The sequence below is a fragment of the Athene noctua genome, chromosome 16, assembly GCF_965140245.1.
Source record: "Athene noctua chromosome 16, bAthNoc1.hap1.1, whole genome shotgun sequence".
Lineage (NCBI taxonomy): Eukaryota > Metazoa > Chordata > Aves > Strigiformes > Strigidae > Athene > Athene noctua.
In genome coordinates, this window is record NC_134052.1 from 1,757,254 (window position 1) to 1,773,077 (window position 15,824).

The following is a 15,824-nucleotide window of genomic DNA, read 5'->3' on the forward strand; positions in this document are numbered from 1 at the left end:
CAAGTGTACTTAACGTTAAGGCATCTAGATGTTTTTTTAAATCTAGTTGCTAAATCTGAGTTACCATACTAACATTATCCTGTTGGGCATGGTAATTCTCACTGTTTGGCCTGCTTCCTCTGCAGTTTGCTATCTGAAGAGTATCTCCTTTCTGTTCAGAGATGCATCTGGCATCTTTATTTCATAGCGAGTGGGATGGAATCCAGTTGATCTTGGAGGAAGCTTGTTTCTTTGCATCCTTTTCACCGAAATTTGTGCGTCCTGCATAATGACTATTAATACTGTTCAGTAGATTTGGAAGTTCAGATGTTTCTAAAAAAGCCTTTTGAATGGATTTGGATTGAGCTCACTTTATTCTAGTGCCAAACAAGTGCTTATTTTCAAGTACTGTTTGGTGTTTAAACTGAGTGCAGATATAGATACAAGGAAGAAATTCTTTACTGAGAGGGTGGTGAGACACTGGCACAGGCTGCCCAGAGCAGCTGTGGCTGCCCCCTCCCTGGAAGGGTTCAAGGCCAGGTTGGACGGGGCTTTGGGCAACCTGGGCTAGTGGAAGGTGTCCCTGCTCAGGGCAGGGGGTTGGAACTAGATGATCTTTAAGGTCCCTTCCCAAACCATTCTGTGACTATGATTTATGTAGTAAAAGATTTGTACTAATCACAGTTGCAGATGTCCAGGAAGACGTGCAATTGAGCCAACAAATTATACTCTCCCAGTTTGATATTTTCAGTTGGTACCACGTTCCTATACCAGTCTTTGGACAGAGAAGGCAGACAGCATTGAGTTCATTGTTTTTCCCTCCTGCTGCTTAAATGTATTTTTGGGTAGGACAGATGTCTGCATCTGTCACTCTGCCTTGCCTGCATGGGAGTGCACAGGCATGCGAAAGGCTTTGATTGTAGTTGGGGGATTTGGTGATGAGGAATCAAATCTGACCATGCTATTTTCCTTCATAAGAAGGCTTATGCTGCAAGGAAAATCTGCTGGAGGACTAGAAAAGAGGATTACCAACTGGCACTAGCTTTGGAATTTGAAGGGTTGGTAATGCAAATTTTCTGAAATATTAATGGCAAATGTGCCTGTGGCAGGAGTTAGAGGCATTGAATCAGGAACTTCTGGACCTGAAGTATAGCTTCTCACACATTAGGCCTTGGTCAGGTGTGACTGATATGTCACTGTACCTTGTAACTTGCTCAGGTAATGCATTGCAGTCATTTTTAGCAACACTTTCATATGTGGATTTTGCATTTTTATTGTAAAATTTTTACAGTTTTTAGCTGTAGACTGAAAACCAAACTGTAACATCACCTTACACGTGCTAGATGGCACCAGCCGTAGCTGCAAGGTAGGTTCCATGTGAAAGATCAGTGCCTCTGCTCACATCTAGGTATGCAGTCTAGAAAACATGGGGCAGGCTTTGGGACCAGAATTTTGCTGCTCTGCTGAATTTTGCTGTCAATGGTGAGTTCTTTTTACCCCTGCCTTGGGAAGCATAGCACAACTTTAGTAGCAAGGTTTGGATTTTTTCAAATTCTTGGCTTCTGTAACTATTCAGATAATGAAATCTGTTTATATGGCCCATCCCTCTGGTCAAAACAAAGGGCCCAAGGAGAAAAAGAAGCATTACAAAAATCAGTACAGCAATGTGTTTCTGAGTTGAGGGAACAGTTCAAGTGGAGCATAGTTTGATATTTGACTTGCAGGGGAATTTGATTTGGAGGTCTGGCTAGTAGGATGTTGTGCGATGGGGCATTAGGAAATGAAATCCAGGGGTTCTTGGTTGCAGTGACCAGTACTGTGAATGGCTACTTGCTGGATTTACCTAGATTTGAGCAGTGGTAAGGTCTGGCAGTGTTAGTGTACCTTTTCCTGGGGGCAAATGTAATTTTGGTCTTCCTGGGCTGCAGGAAGCAATTTCTTATGGTTGATGTGGGCAACTTGCTGCTTCTGCAGGGTCCATGTGTCTTGCAAATATAAGAATATGTGCTAACCAATCGGCTGCATATTCTGCTGATGTTTTTTGCCTACTTGGTTCAGTTCATTGACTGAAAAACAGCAGCAGAGAACTGGTGAACATCTGGTTAAGGAACTCAGGCCTACTTCTGTACTCAAGAATTGTTTGTGTTTTCACTTGATAAATTCAGATTACCTCCAATAAGCTTTTAACATGTCCAGGCCTTAGTAGATGCAACATTTATGAAATGCTTCTCACCAGGGGTGTACTGAAGCTTGTATTTTGTATAAATATATAGACTGAAACTGCATAAAAACATCAAACCAGGTTATCTTCTTTCCATCCCTCATTGTGGTTGAAGAATTTAGCCGACTGTCAGCCTCCTGGTTTGTAGGACTTGCATACAAGTCTGTTTTTTGTTTCTCTAAGGAATTTTACTTGAGTGACTTTCATCTGTTCTAAAACTGTTTCTTTTTCTTCCTCAGAGCAAGTTTGATAACCTTTATGGTTGCAGAGAGTCCCTCATTGATGGCATCAAACGTGCTACAGATGTCATGATTGCTGGGAAAGTAGCGGTTGTGGCAGGTTATGGTGATGTGGGCAAAGGTTGTGCTCAGGCCTTGCGGAGCTTTGGAGCCAGAGTCATCATCACTGAAATTGATCCCATTAATGCACTGCAGGCAGCCATGGAAGGTGAGAACTGAAGGAGATGCAGAAATTAATGTCTGATGGGGGTCTCTGCATGTTAGTGCAGAGTGATAAATGATAGTTGGCCAAGACAGTTTCAGTGGGTTCAGCCCTGTCCCTGCTGAGTTAGAGGTGACTCCAGTTTAATTGTAGGAAGTCTTTCCTTACAGTTAGGGAAGGAGTGTATTAGTGTAGTCCTTGAAGATGTGTTTGCAGTCAAAGATATAAATACCATAGTGTGGTAAGGCCCCCATTTCATAACGCTGCAAGTTTGGTTTTGAATGGGTTCATTAATCTTCAAGTTGTGCAACTCTAATCTCCAGTGTGGGTTAAGACTTCACTAGACTATCTCCACAGTAAAACACTAGACCTTACCTTCAGTAAATGTTTTTGAAGAGCACTGCTGTGCTCTGCCTTTCCAGCTGTGCTCCTTCTCTTCTGCGGGTGTCTCATGTAACTGTGCTGCTTAGTACCAGTTTATCCCATTTCTCTTCATACCTGGCTGGAACCTGTAGGTGTGGTGGGTGCACTTTCTTTGCAAACTTGACCCCCTGAATCCAGTATGAGTGCTGTGCCAGATACTACACCTATGGACATAGGACATTGAATGTACAGATCTACAGATTGGAGAAGGGATAGATATTGCTATTCTATGTTGATATTTAATATCAAGACAATATGCCCATTACCTTGCATCTTCCATAGTCAGGTGTTGGTACAGACTTCTCTTATTCTGTTTCTGTGCTTTTCTACTTATAATATTGTATACAATTTTTAAATAAATGCTGGTGGTTACATAGAGGAATAACTACTTCTCTTTTCAGGTTATGAAGTTACAACCATGGAGGAGGCCTGCAAAGAAGGCAATATCTTTGTTACCACCACAGGCTGTACCGATATTGTTCAGGGCAGGTACGGTCTAGCCACTTGCTTTAGTGAATGCATACCTGTATGGTTAGATTTTTTTTTTTTAAATACAATCCTAAGTTGTCAGCAGTATGGTGAGAGTTAGCATGCCGTCTCATTTTGGGACATCAGAATTTAGCATCAATTTAGTGAGAAGTCAGGGCTTTGGTCTTTCAGCTCTGTTGGATGTTGTCACATTGTGATTGTTCCTGTCTTACAGCATGTAATGATGGAGAAACAAAAAGCGTGGAGGGTTAGATAGACTTCTGGAGAGCACCAGGGCTAAAATTGGTGTTAGAACAGATAAATGTGAACAGAAGAGGAGGTTGATAAAGGTTGAAAAGGTTGAAAGTGATTCCATCTGTGAGTGCACATAGCAGACTTGAAACTAGCCTGTTTTCAATAAGCTACCCTGCAGTTTTTTGTTACCACTTCTTAGATCTCAATTTATAGCCCCTCCACTGTACACAAACTCATTCCTACCTTTGCCATTATGTTTGTACATGGAAGATCAGATTAAGTGGGAGGAGATAATGCTATTAGTCTCTAGAGCCGGGAACTGTTGGAAGGTCATGAAGCAAATTATTTCTTCTGTGTAGGAGAGAGAATAACTGCAGATATCTTAGTTTTGACCAACTAAAACAGTTTTACTTTCCATACTAGGATAACATTTTTCTCTCCAATAACCTCTTATCTTTGGGAAATGTCCTTCTATAGAAGCTTAAGAGTTTTTTCCAGTAAACTTGACATGTCTGGAAGATTACCAGACCCACACATCCTGTGAGAGTTAAATGTAGTTAGTGAGTCAGGCACTTTTCATTTCTCCTTGATCAGAGCTATGGACCAGAGCATTTTCTGATGCTTAATAATTTTTTTGTGCATTAACTTTTCATATAACTTTTTTTTCCAGGCACTTTGAGCAGATGAAGGATGATGCCATAGTGTGTAATATTGGCCATTTTGATGTGGAAGTTGATGCAAAGTGGCTGAATGAAAATGCAGTAGAGGCAGTGAATGTTAAACCTCAGGTGAGACAGCCCTTGCATGAGCTCTCCTGTTAAGAAGCAAGCAATACCTACTGAGTGTCTGTTTCCAGAATGGGGTATTTCTTTTCAGGTACTTGGGTTTCTAGCTTTCTTGGAAGCCAGTGTTTCTCTGGGCAAATCAGAATAGAGATTCTGCTGTGCTCTTCCCTGATTAACCTGGAACAAGCAATTGGTTCCAGCCAGTGCCCAAGTGTACAAGCATGGCTTCTGGCAAGAGGCACCTGATATGGATGCATCTTTCTCAGTGTGTTCCTACTTCCTGACAAACAGGAGCCTACCCCTTACTGGTGGCTGTGTAGACAATTAATTGCATCAAGTTCATTCCGTACAGGAAGTCAGCTTTGTTTGAGGTGTGGTGAGGAGATATGGAAATGTGTTTTCTTTGATATTCCCCAGCTGAAAATCAAAGATTCATAGAATGATTTGGGCTGGAAGGGACCATAAAGATCATCTAGTTCCAACCCCCTGCCATGGGCAGGGACACCTTCCACTAGCCCAGGTTGCCCAAAGCCCCGTCCAACCTGGCCTTGAACCCTTCCAGGGAGGGGGCAGCCACAGCTGCTCTGGGCAACCTGTGCCAGGGCCTCACCACTCTCACAGGGAAGAATTTCTTCGTTATATCTAACCTAAATCTCCCCTCTTTCAGTTTAAAACCATTACTCCTTGTTCTATCACTACCCTTCCTGATCAAGAGTCCCTCCCCACCTTTACTGTAGCCCCTTTAAGTACTGGAAGGCTGCTACAAGGTTTCCCCAGGCTGAACCCCCCCCCCCAACTCTCTCAGCCTGTCCTCACAGCAGGGTGCTCCAGCCCCATGATCATCTTCATGGCCTCCTCTGAACCCAGTCAAGCAGGTCTGTGTCCTTATGTTGGGGGGCCCAGATTGCCCCAGCCCATGGGCAGGACCTTGCCCTTAGCCTTGTTGAACTCCATGAGGTTTGCCCATCCCACCTCTCCAGCCTGTCCAGGTCCCTCTGGATGGCACATCCCTTCCCTGCAGCGTGTCACCCCACCACACAGCTCGGTGTCATCGGTGAACTTGCTGTGGGTGCCTCGATCCCACTGTCCATGTCACCAACCAAGATGTTAAACAGCGCCGGTCCCAACCCCAACCCCTGAGGAACATCACTTGTCACTGCTCTCCACTTGGACATGGAGCCGTTGACCACAACTGATTGTGACCATCCAGCCAATTCCTCATCCACTGAGGGATCTATCCATCAAATCTGTCTCCAATTTAGAGACAAGGATGTCATAACTCAGTTTCAAAAAGCAAGTTAGATGATGAATGCAGAACAGACCATTAGACCGTATGAAGAACAGAGCCCGTTGATTGCCTAGTGGCTGATCTGAATTTCCTGTCAGGAAGCTGCTGTCTCGTCTGCTGCTCTGCACAAGACAATCAGCCCTGGTGCAGGGTGCCAGGATTAGAGTGAATCTCAAGAGAATGTTTTTTGGGATTCTGTCAAGGTTTGAAAAAAAATTCACACATCTTTGTTTTCAAAGCATTTTTTACTAAAGATTGAAGCCTCAGGAAAGCCTATCTGGAGCTCTGCCAAGCTCAGACTTCTCTTCCAGACTTAGTGGCTTCATTTTAGGAACTTGTGTAGACCAGAAGTCTACGCGTAGGCAGACAAGGCGAGAAGTTTTATCCTTGCTCAGCCTGCATTCCCACCATATATTTGGTTCAAGCTATGGCTATAGCTACATAGGAAAATAGGGATCTAAAAATTTCAGCTTTTCAGCTGTGTCCTAAAGCAGAGAAACAAAAACTAATCTAAATCAAAACTGTTTTGTAACACCAGCATTGAGGGAGAAAAATCACATAAAGTCATACAGGCTTTATCTGACTTGGCATGGGACTTCTTACCTTTTAAAGAGGGAGTGTGCTTGCTGATAGCAGGATTCTGGGACAGGTTCTCTACTTTCTATAAGTGCCACACCTAAGCATGTGTCTTAATAGATTTGTATCTGCCCTTCCAATTTTCATCACTCCCCTGTGGCTTATTGGCCACCCACATCAAACTCTTACTAAGCAGTTGAGTCCCCCCACGATCCTGGTTGCTGTTGAGATGTTCTACATGGACTCAACTAGGTATGAAGTTGTACCCTCAAGTTCTTGCTACATTCAAGTCTGTTCTTGCCCGTGACTTGTGTGGAGCTGACTTTGCTCAACAGCTCTTGTCCTAGAGGAGCCTGCAGCTACCTGCTTGCTTTCTAGTAGCTCAGGTTTTAGTAGAACTGTGACTGCTCAAAAAGTAAACACTGAAGGCTAAATAGGGTATTAACATAGTGATGTACGAACTACCTGCACATGGGCATTCAGCATGGCTTTTAAAGTCCATATGAAAATTTGTCACTGCTGGCAGAGGTAGTAGTCCCTTTTTCTTTATATACTCTCTATTGAATGACCCTGTCTGTTACAGGTGCAGTGAGATGCAGTCTAGTCCAAGGTATGAAAGCTGTAACAAGTTTCTGGTTAAAAACAGAATATTAAATTTTCAAAAGGATGGGGGCCAACATTATCCATATGACTTAATGCTGAAGATCTACCTCCTATCCTGAATCTCTGGTCTGTTTATATAAACTGCTGCTGCTGTTGCAAGCGGGGTGTTCAGAGTGATGCAAAGGAGATACCTGCTCACAGAGCAAAATTTGTGAAAACAGCTACCCAGCATGCTGTGGGTGCCACAGGTGTGTTTTACTTACAAGTTACTAGCTAAAGTTTGTAAAAAGGTGTCTGACAGTCCTGAGTGGACCACCTCTGTCTCAGCTTGATGCACAGTAGCTGAAGCTGAGAAGATTTACTAGGGGAAGCAGTACTTTACCCTTAGGCTGTTCCTGTACTTTTCCTTAGCAATCTACTGGCTACCACTGGAGATGGAACATACCTAGAGGTAAATCTGATTTTACATGGGCTGTTCCACATGTTTGAAGCTTTACTCAAGTGAGGATGGCCTATAGATGTGTACATTGCCAAGCTCAATAAAAGCTGGTCCCTGGCTCACATTAGTACTTGGGTTTGTTGCCTTCTAGCAGTGAATCTGAAGTACTGTTAAGTAGTTTCAATCTCCAGTTGGATTCTGTTATTGGTGTATTTAATGCTATATGTAGCTACACTATGCTAGCTGTATGCTTCATTTTGTGCCTGTTTAGATTTCTTGTCCCTGGATCACAAGGTAAGGAGGTACCTGCTCAGCAGGTTACATGAACAAGTTCTTCTGTGTAAAAGCTTCATTATTCTTAGTTTTCAGTCTCTGTGCCTGACTGCCGTGGTGGCTGGGCGTTGAGCAGGAGTGGACTAAGACATATCTAAAAAACTTACTCATTTCAAAAGGGGAAAGGCAGGATGGGGAGGCAAAATCTGACTTTAGAGACCCAAGTTCTGTGTTTGAAACAAATTAAAAGGCATTGAGTAAAAACTTTCTGTAGTTGCTTAACCTCTTCCAGAATGTGCATTAACTTTAGGTTTAGAAACAAGCTCCCAGGAGTATCCTGCTGCTTCTGTCCCTCACCACCTGCATGGGAATTTTTCTGTATGTGTTGAGACCTTTCTCAACAATGATGAGTCACTACAGTAATATATGGAATAGCTCTTACACTGAAATCTGGGAAGGAAATTATCAGTCTAATTAGGCCATTGCTGGTTCCTCAGTTCTGTTGCTCAGATTCATCAGAGGGACACTTCTATGGTCATCTTGTCCCCAGTCTTTTGAGGGCTTCATGGGGAGGTCACTTGTCTTAAGGGTGTGAGATTTTGCCCTTATCCTTAGAATAACATGTTTTTTTCATATCAGTGTTCTGGGTGAGGTATCCTATGTTTTATAATACCAAGTACTAACTCTGTTCAAATTTTTATGAAGACCTAGCAGCTTTTTTTTCTATATCCTGTATCAGGGAAGGGAATATAGTACAAGAACAAAAATCTAATCTCATCTGAAGACATCTTGTCTCTTGATCAGAGGATTAATACCAGAACTGAAGGGTGGTAGACTTCAGCTAGAGGTATAGAGTAACTGTGAAATATCCGACTTGGTAGTTTTCAGTACCACATGGTCTCCATCTACAAGTGGGGGACTTGTGTAACAAATGTTTTGTACTTGGGAAAGGAAAACATCTTACTGTGCTGACTTACCTGTTGCTTTCAGGGTACAGTTAAGGAGGAAATAGGCTTATTACTGAAAAGCTGGTGGGTTGTTTTGAGTGTGTCCTGCTCAACTGCGTTCTGGTGTTAGACTGATGTGTAGTGCAGGCTTGACCAGAGGGGAAGGAAAGGTTGGGGTGGGATCAATTAACTTTGGCTCTGAAAATAAATAATCAATGTATCATGGTGTGGAGGGAAGTTCAAAGCAGCCAGAAAGTCCAGAGCAAGCTAAATGCCAGTGGGGAAAGGGAGGAGGCATTTGTATAAGTGTGGAGATGAATTTAATACTTGGATAACTTGAATGCTACTTCTGCAGTGGTTTCTTAGGTTTATGAATCAGCCTGTTTATCTGTCCATAGATAAGATGTGCTTCCACAGTTCTGACTCAAGCCTCTGCTGGTACTGCTACTATTTTGTCTTTATTTCTGTGCAAGACATTAACTTGCATTTTCTGCTTTACCCTTTGCATTGAATGAATCATGTCAGCAGGTTGCTGAAGGTATGTGATTCTGTGCACAAGCCAGCAGCTGTGCAGTTGCAAGTTGTGTGGATATTATATGGATATCATACTTGCCCCTTAAACCAACCCAATTCAGACTTCAAAACTAAAATGCTACTTAACTGCTACTTTCTAGTAGTTTAATCTATAAATTTAATGTTTAATAAAAGCAATATTGTAGCTGTTCTCAAGGATTTTAGTGTTCTCCTTTCTGGCTGCGTCCTTCTTTGTTTCATTATTCCTTTCGATATGATAGCCTGTATGGTATTTTTTGGGTGGACTGAGCACTGTCACTGGTGGTCCACAATGGAGAATCATCATCTGTAAGAAATATTGCAACTTGTCAGTAGAGAGCATTCTTACTAACCCTACTCTGATGTACTGCTCTTGGACAAGAGAAATAAAGAATGTTATTTAGGGATTCTGTTTGAGGTGGTTAGTGTCTGCATATGTTGTGCTGAAAACACAGTAATCTGTTATATGAACCCAAGAAGTAGAAAATGGTGCTGTGATTGAAGCATAGCTGGTGAAGACAGGTACAGGCACAGACCTGCTGTGAGGGCAAAATACTTGTTCTAATAAAGTGGTTTCTATTGATTTACTTATTTCACTGCTAAGGACCTGCACAGAGATGTTTTTTCAGAATATGGTACTGTTGCAATTCAAGCTTCATCCCACATGGCTTTTAACTTACAAACCAAAGCTTTAAGAATAAAACTGAAAGCAATGTGTGTTTTCCTTCATATTAAATAGCTTTTGAGACCAGAGGTGGAAATACAGCTGTGGGGAGGGTCTCTTTTAGGTCTTTCACAGTTGCTGTGCTATGACAGCACAAGATAAATGGACTTGTCTAAAGCATTAACCTTTATTAAAGTTGGTCATTGATTATCTTTTTAAGTCTTTCCAAAGGTTTATTCTACTGCCATGTGCTTGGCATGGTACAGTGCTGTGTTTTGGATTTAGTATAAGAATAATGTTGATAACACACTGTTGTTGCTGAGTAGCGCTTATCCGAAGTGAACAACTTTTCAGTTCCCCATGCTCTGCCAGTGAGGAGGTGAACAAGAAACTGGGAGGGACCATGGTTGGGACAGCCAAAGGGCTATTCCATACTGTAGAGTGTCATGGCCAGCGTATAAAGTGGGGGGAGCTGGCTTGGAGGGTGTGGAATCACTGCTTGGGTATTGGTCAGTGGGTGGTGAGCAATTACCTTGGGCATCACTTGTCTTTTCTTGGGCTTTATTTCTCTCTTTTGTTATATTACTTTTATTAACGTTTTTAATTGCTATATTTTTAATCTGTTTTATTTACAAAACTGTTCTTAGCTCAACCCATGAATTTTACTTTTCTTTCCATTCTCCTCCTCATCCTGCTGGAAGCAGGGGAAGAGTGAGCAGCTGTGTGGTGCTACATTGCTGGCTGGGGTTAAACTATAACACATGAACAATAAATACCAGTGAATACTGTCTATTTTTGTAATTTATAAGACATATTGATGTTTCATTTTGGGCTTTAACATTATAACCTTCTACAGGGGTGAAGACGGGGAGAGAAGAACTAGTGACTCGTGGAAAGGATAATCAGTTAACTCTAATATTGGAGGAGCCCAGACAGTTGAGGCACATATTAAGTGATGTTATCTCCTCAATTTTGTGGGACTCTTTCATATAGCTGAAGACCCATCTCCTTAGCCCACCTGAGGGTTGATTGTGTGTGTAGTGTCCTGTTGTCACCAGCATAGCTTAGAAATCAGTCTGAGTGGAGGACTGTGTCTTTGCCCCCCCGAGAGTGAAGGAGGGTACACCAGAAGCAAGGAAAGCTGTTCGTTGTACTGCAGAGCACTGGCCTTATGGAAGTGGGAAGTTACAGGGGGGCAGTTTCAGCAGGCTGAGGACTCTGGCTCTCATCCTGTGTTAGATGCAAAGACTCTGGACTGTTGCATGTAGAGGTGTTCCCTCTTGTCTCTCCACACAGGTTGTTATAATTAAGCCTGTATGAACTTCATTTCACAGCTAGCAGCATGCTGCCCACCACAGCCACTTGAGATGGCATGCATATGGAAAAGCCAGAAGAACTGAATAACCGGTTAAATATGAAGCAAATGCTAAGATTCATGTTGTGTGAAGTCCAGAATAGCTGCATGCTTCACAAGCACTGCCTGGGAATTGAGGGAGGGGTGTCTCAATGGTAATCAAAGTCTGTGTTGCAAACCCACTGCTGAATTGTTGATGTAGGAAGAAAGCCCACAAAGCTTTGCATGATATAAAATGCTCTCTTACTCTGACATCCTGCTGCTCTTGCTTTTTCCCACCCAGGTGGATCGCTATACGCTGAGGAATGGCCGTCATATTATATTGCTGGCAGAGGGCCGACTGGTCAACTTGGGCTGTGCCATGGGTCACCCCAGCTTTGTTATGAGCAACTCCTTCACCAACCAGGTGCTGGCACAGATCGAGTTGTGGACCAATAGTGACAAGTACTCTGTTGGAGTCCATTTCCTGCCAAAGAAGGTGAGTTAGAATGTCAGAAAGATGCAGGTTTGCAAGGAAGCCAGCTTCAGCTGTGATCATGTAGATTTGCTTTGTGCTTAAGCTCATTTTCCTACTGAATGTTGTTGTTGCAAGGAGCTCCTGTCTCTCTGAATACTTGGCTTTGGTCACACTGAGTCTGAAGTGGGCTGGTTTTTGTGGCTAACTTGTGCAGAATTGGGACTTGTCTGTCCTGTGATAGAAACGTCCAGTTGCTTTTTGGTTTGAATTGGGGCTCTTCTTTAAGGTGCTGGGAAGCCTGGTGCTGCCTCAGGGTAGTCAGGGAGCTTCTCCCAACCATCTTGTTCCTTCTGCTGAATGTCAGCACTCACAGTAAACTTTCACATGCCTATTCTGCAGCAAAGTCTAGTGGGGCAGAGTTGAAGCTGGAGTGAAACTAGAAATTGCTTTTGTTGTGGTTGATAGAGTCTGGGTCCCATTTGCACATGAGCAAAGGTTATCACAATCTGGTCCTAATAGCTTCACAGAACACTAATGACATTCCCTTAGGTTTTCCTTTAAACTTACCTCTGTATTCTTTGTTCTTGGAAAAATCTGGATCATGTCACAACTTGCAAATTCCTTTTAGAAAACTAACCTGGTTTTAATTTTCCAAAACAAGCCTGAGAATTTGAGATGGTAATCGAAAAAGATACTAGAGTTAAATCTGCCTTTGGAATGCAACCAGGTGTGAGACTAAATGTGAAAATACTTTTGATTCGGGAAGTAGAATGTGTATTTGGGCTTACTTATGAAGTGCTTGCTTGAAGGATTTAAGCTTCCAAAACCATCCCTTAATGATCAAGAAAAACATACCAGAAATACAGTGTAGGAGTTGATCAGCAAGCTGACACATAATTGTCTTCAAAGGGGAAGTTTTGTTGTCGGTTTTCTTGAAAATTATAGTCTGGTGTTGCTAATAAAATGTGGCTTCATCCTATTCCTGAATAAAAACTGGAAATAAGAAGTAATGCTCAGATCAGTTACTTATGAATGTAGTTGCATGTTAGTGGAGCATATGGTAGTGATCTCTTTGGGTTCATGTAGTGTGACAAAAAGCTCTTTTTACCCTCTGCGTTCCATAGAGAATTAAAAAAAATAAAGCAGTCACCTTGTCAGAACCAACAAAAGATGGGTAGAAGAGCTTTCCCTGTTTTCTGGCTAGTATCTTTCCTTGTTCTGTGGAATAGCTCTGAGGTCCAAATGTAAAACTTGAGAATTACCAAGTATCTTACCTTGCACTTTCTTTGACTGCAAGAATATTGCTTTGATGATCAACTATTACAAACATGCACACATTTATGCAATATGTGTTCCCAGAAATCTAGCCAAACTGTTGTGTCTCTGTTCTTATTACCAAATCTGTCCATCCTTCTGCTCAGCTATCTGATTTTAAGGTGGAAATGTCAGTTTACCTTCATCTAAATTTGTGTACCTTTTAATCTAAATCTGGAAGTCCCCAAGCTGAAGCAGATGTGAAACAATTTATCTCTGCATTTGGAGAATCTGATCTGGGAAATGTCAGGGACTTGGCTCCTTTTCAGGCGTGTGTAATCTGTCTTAAACTTGCTGGAAATGCACCTATCAGATTTTCACATGTCAGTCTAGTCAACCAGATATGCATTCAATTTTTAACTCCCCTTTTTTTTTCCTGGTAGAATATAGTAAGCATTGTTTCCCTTCTAAACACAGTCCTTCCAGTTAGCTTTTTCTTTCATGGTTTTCCTGATTCTTATGTAGTTTTCAGTAGCTTTCATGGTTCACTTCCACATTCTTTAGCCAGCTCATCTTCTGTTTTTAATTTTGTCTTGTACATCTTTGGCTGTGTTGGTTCCCAAGAGATGTTGGCAGTTCCATATTACTTACGAGCAGGTTGAGCTGCATCTCTCTGTACAGATGTAGCTTTTTGCCTGGTTCATTACAATGGGATGACTTCAGAGTAGTTGCTTGTTACCATGCTTCCTCTGAGTGGGAAATCTAGGGCTAGTTATTGAATCATTTACGACATGCTGGTTCACACAAGCTGAAGATCTGGCACTTGATCGTTTTGTTGATTTATTGCCCTTTAAATATACTGCAACCTTTCACATCTCTTTAACAAGTATGGGAGAAATATCTCCTTCCCATGTTGCTGGAATTTAGCCTTACTGTTTATCTGATTCCTTAGCAATGATTACGTGTGTTTTGCAGGAATTACAAATGGTGGACAAACTTGTTCTTCTGTTGTAACGCAGTAGTATCTGATCCCTTCTTAATGTTGTCTGTTCTGGCTTTTAATATCCTTTATGGCTGTACGTTTACCTCTGACATAGCAGCTACTTTGCAATTTTACTGTTTGTTTTCTGACTCTGCTGTACCTATCTCCCGTAGCTCTTAATTGTCTTGTAACTTTACACATTTTTCAATCCCTTGAGTTTGCATGTCTGCCTGGTGCCTTTGGGATAAAGTGTATAAGAATTTCTGAGCTAATGTCCTAGAGCCCACTTTGGCTTTATTCTCTTGAAGAAAGTGGTAATAGATACTAGTATTCTTGCCCAGTTAGTGATTTTGGGATTAATTTCTTAAGACATGTAACCCTAAGATGGGATATCTAGAAAGGAGATGCATTTTTTCCAGTATTAGAACTTGTGTAAAATTGTAAGATGATAGTCTAGTATGCCCAGGTATATTTGTAGTGAAGACATAACTGGGACTTTACCATTCTACAAAACAGGATATTGTCTGAATAGCTTGATCTGTGTTCTTGGTGGATGGATGTGAATGTGTAGATGATATTGAAATGGGCTTATTTTTATAAAGTTGTCTGTCTCACTTAAGCCTAACTTGACTCCCTCCAAGGCATGGGGCTTTTCCATCTGGACGCAGATGCCTGTGTGCTCAAGCAGGTGAGGTATGGTGGCAGGAAAAGAGCTGTCTTACTGTTCCGTCTGTGTCAGTATGTTAAGTTCTCCTTGGGGCTGCTATTGGTTTTCACGTATTCATTTCTCGCTATTAACCATGACTTCCTAAACTAACAAGACTGCTCTGCTAATATTCTTGTCTCAATGTTTTGTTTTCCAGCTGGATGAAGCTGTGGCTGCTGCTCATCTGGATAAACTGTGTGTGAAGCTGACGAAGCTAAGTGACAAGCAGGCCAAATACCTAGGCTTATCAAGAGATGGGCCATTCAAGCCAGACCACTACAGATACTGAGCAGGTGGCACTACCGAAAGACCAAAGTGCAGGGATACAACCTTCCAAAGCTCTTGTGTGTGCTGGGCTTCTGAGAACAAGCCCTTTGCCATACTCCTTTCAGTGCTGCAGAACCCTTCCCCTTACCAAGGGACCTTCAGGGCCTTATTTGTTAGTGAAAGAGGATCACTCTGACTCCTGGAATTAGAATTGGTTACTTAGCTAATGCCATGGTGAAAAGGATCCTGTGCACCTTTTGTTGGCTCCTAATGTTCCATTAAGCGGAGTAGGACAGAAGATTGCTAAATGAAAATGTGTAATCCTGTCAAACATGTGACTGACAGCCTCTTTGAACAGACTTAACCAAAAAGATGGAAAACGGTTTCTACAGGGAAATGCTTTATGCCATGCCCTGCTCAAATTACATGAATCTTATTAGGAGACTGGCAGTGTCAGGCTTGTCTCCACAAAAGGTGCCCTAGCTGAAGTGCATGCTGTGAAACTGGAGGAAGTAGGGAGGCGTATAGATTGCTTAGTCTCCTTACTGTAAAGTCAACTTAACTTCTTGCTCAGAGATTAGAGCTGGAGTTTTTTTCTGGGTTAATTTACTCCATGAGTTTTGGTCAGAACAAAGACCCTTCTGTGCTTCTTCCATACTAATCTGAGATGGGGTGAGGCAAAGAGTGACTTTTTTAGCAGCCTTCCAGTGTGTCATGAACAGCTGAGAAACCACTGAGCGGATGATTAGGTTTAGGGACCTTGTTCAATCCTCTGAAAACACCAGTAGCACACTTCTACCCTAACTTGATTCTTTTTAGTTGTCATGTCTGCTGTATCTTGTTTGTCACTGGCTCAAAGTGCTTTTATTAAAGATCTAACTGTGGCCTGA

The 15,824-nt window shown here is 42.1% G+C and overlaps 1 protein-coding gene across 1 annotated transcript in view; it reads left to right on the forward strand.

The window, feature by feature from the left end:
* The window catches only part of AHCY (adenosylhomocysteinase), a 29,519-nt gene extending 13,695 nt beyond the window's left edge, over positions 1 to 15,824 (forward strand). The window contains exons 6-10 of the mRNA XM_074920326.1: positions 2,440 to 2,647; positions 3,466 to 3,553; positions 4,458 to 4,575; positions 11,552 to 11,746; positions 14,825 to 15,824. Coding sequence (XP_074776427.1) covers positions 2,440 to 2,647; positions 3,466 to 3,553; positions 4,458 to 4,575; positions 11,552 to 11,746; positions 14,825 to 14,956 — 741 coding nt within the window. The 3' untranslated portion in view covers positions 14,957 to 15,824. The remainder of the gene's footprint in view (positions 1 to 2,439; positions 2,648 to 3,465; positions 3,554 to 4,457; positions 4,576 to 11,551; positions 11,747 to 14,824) is intronic.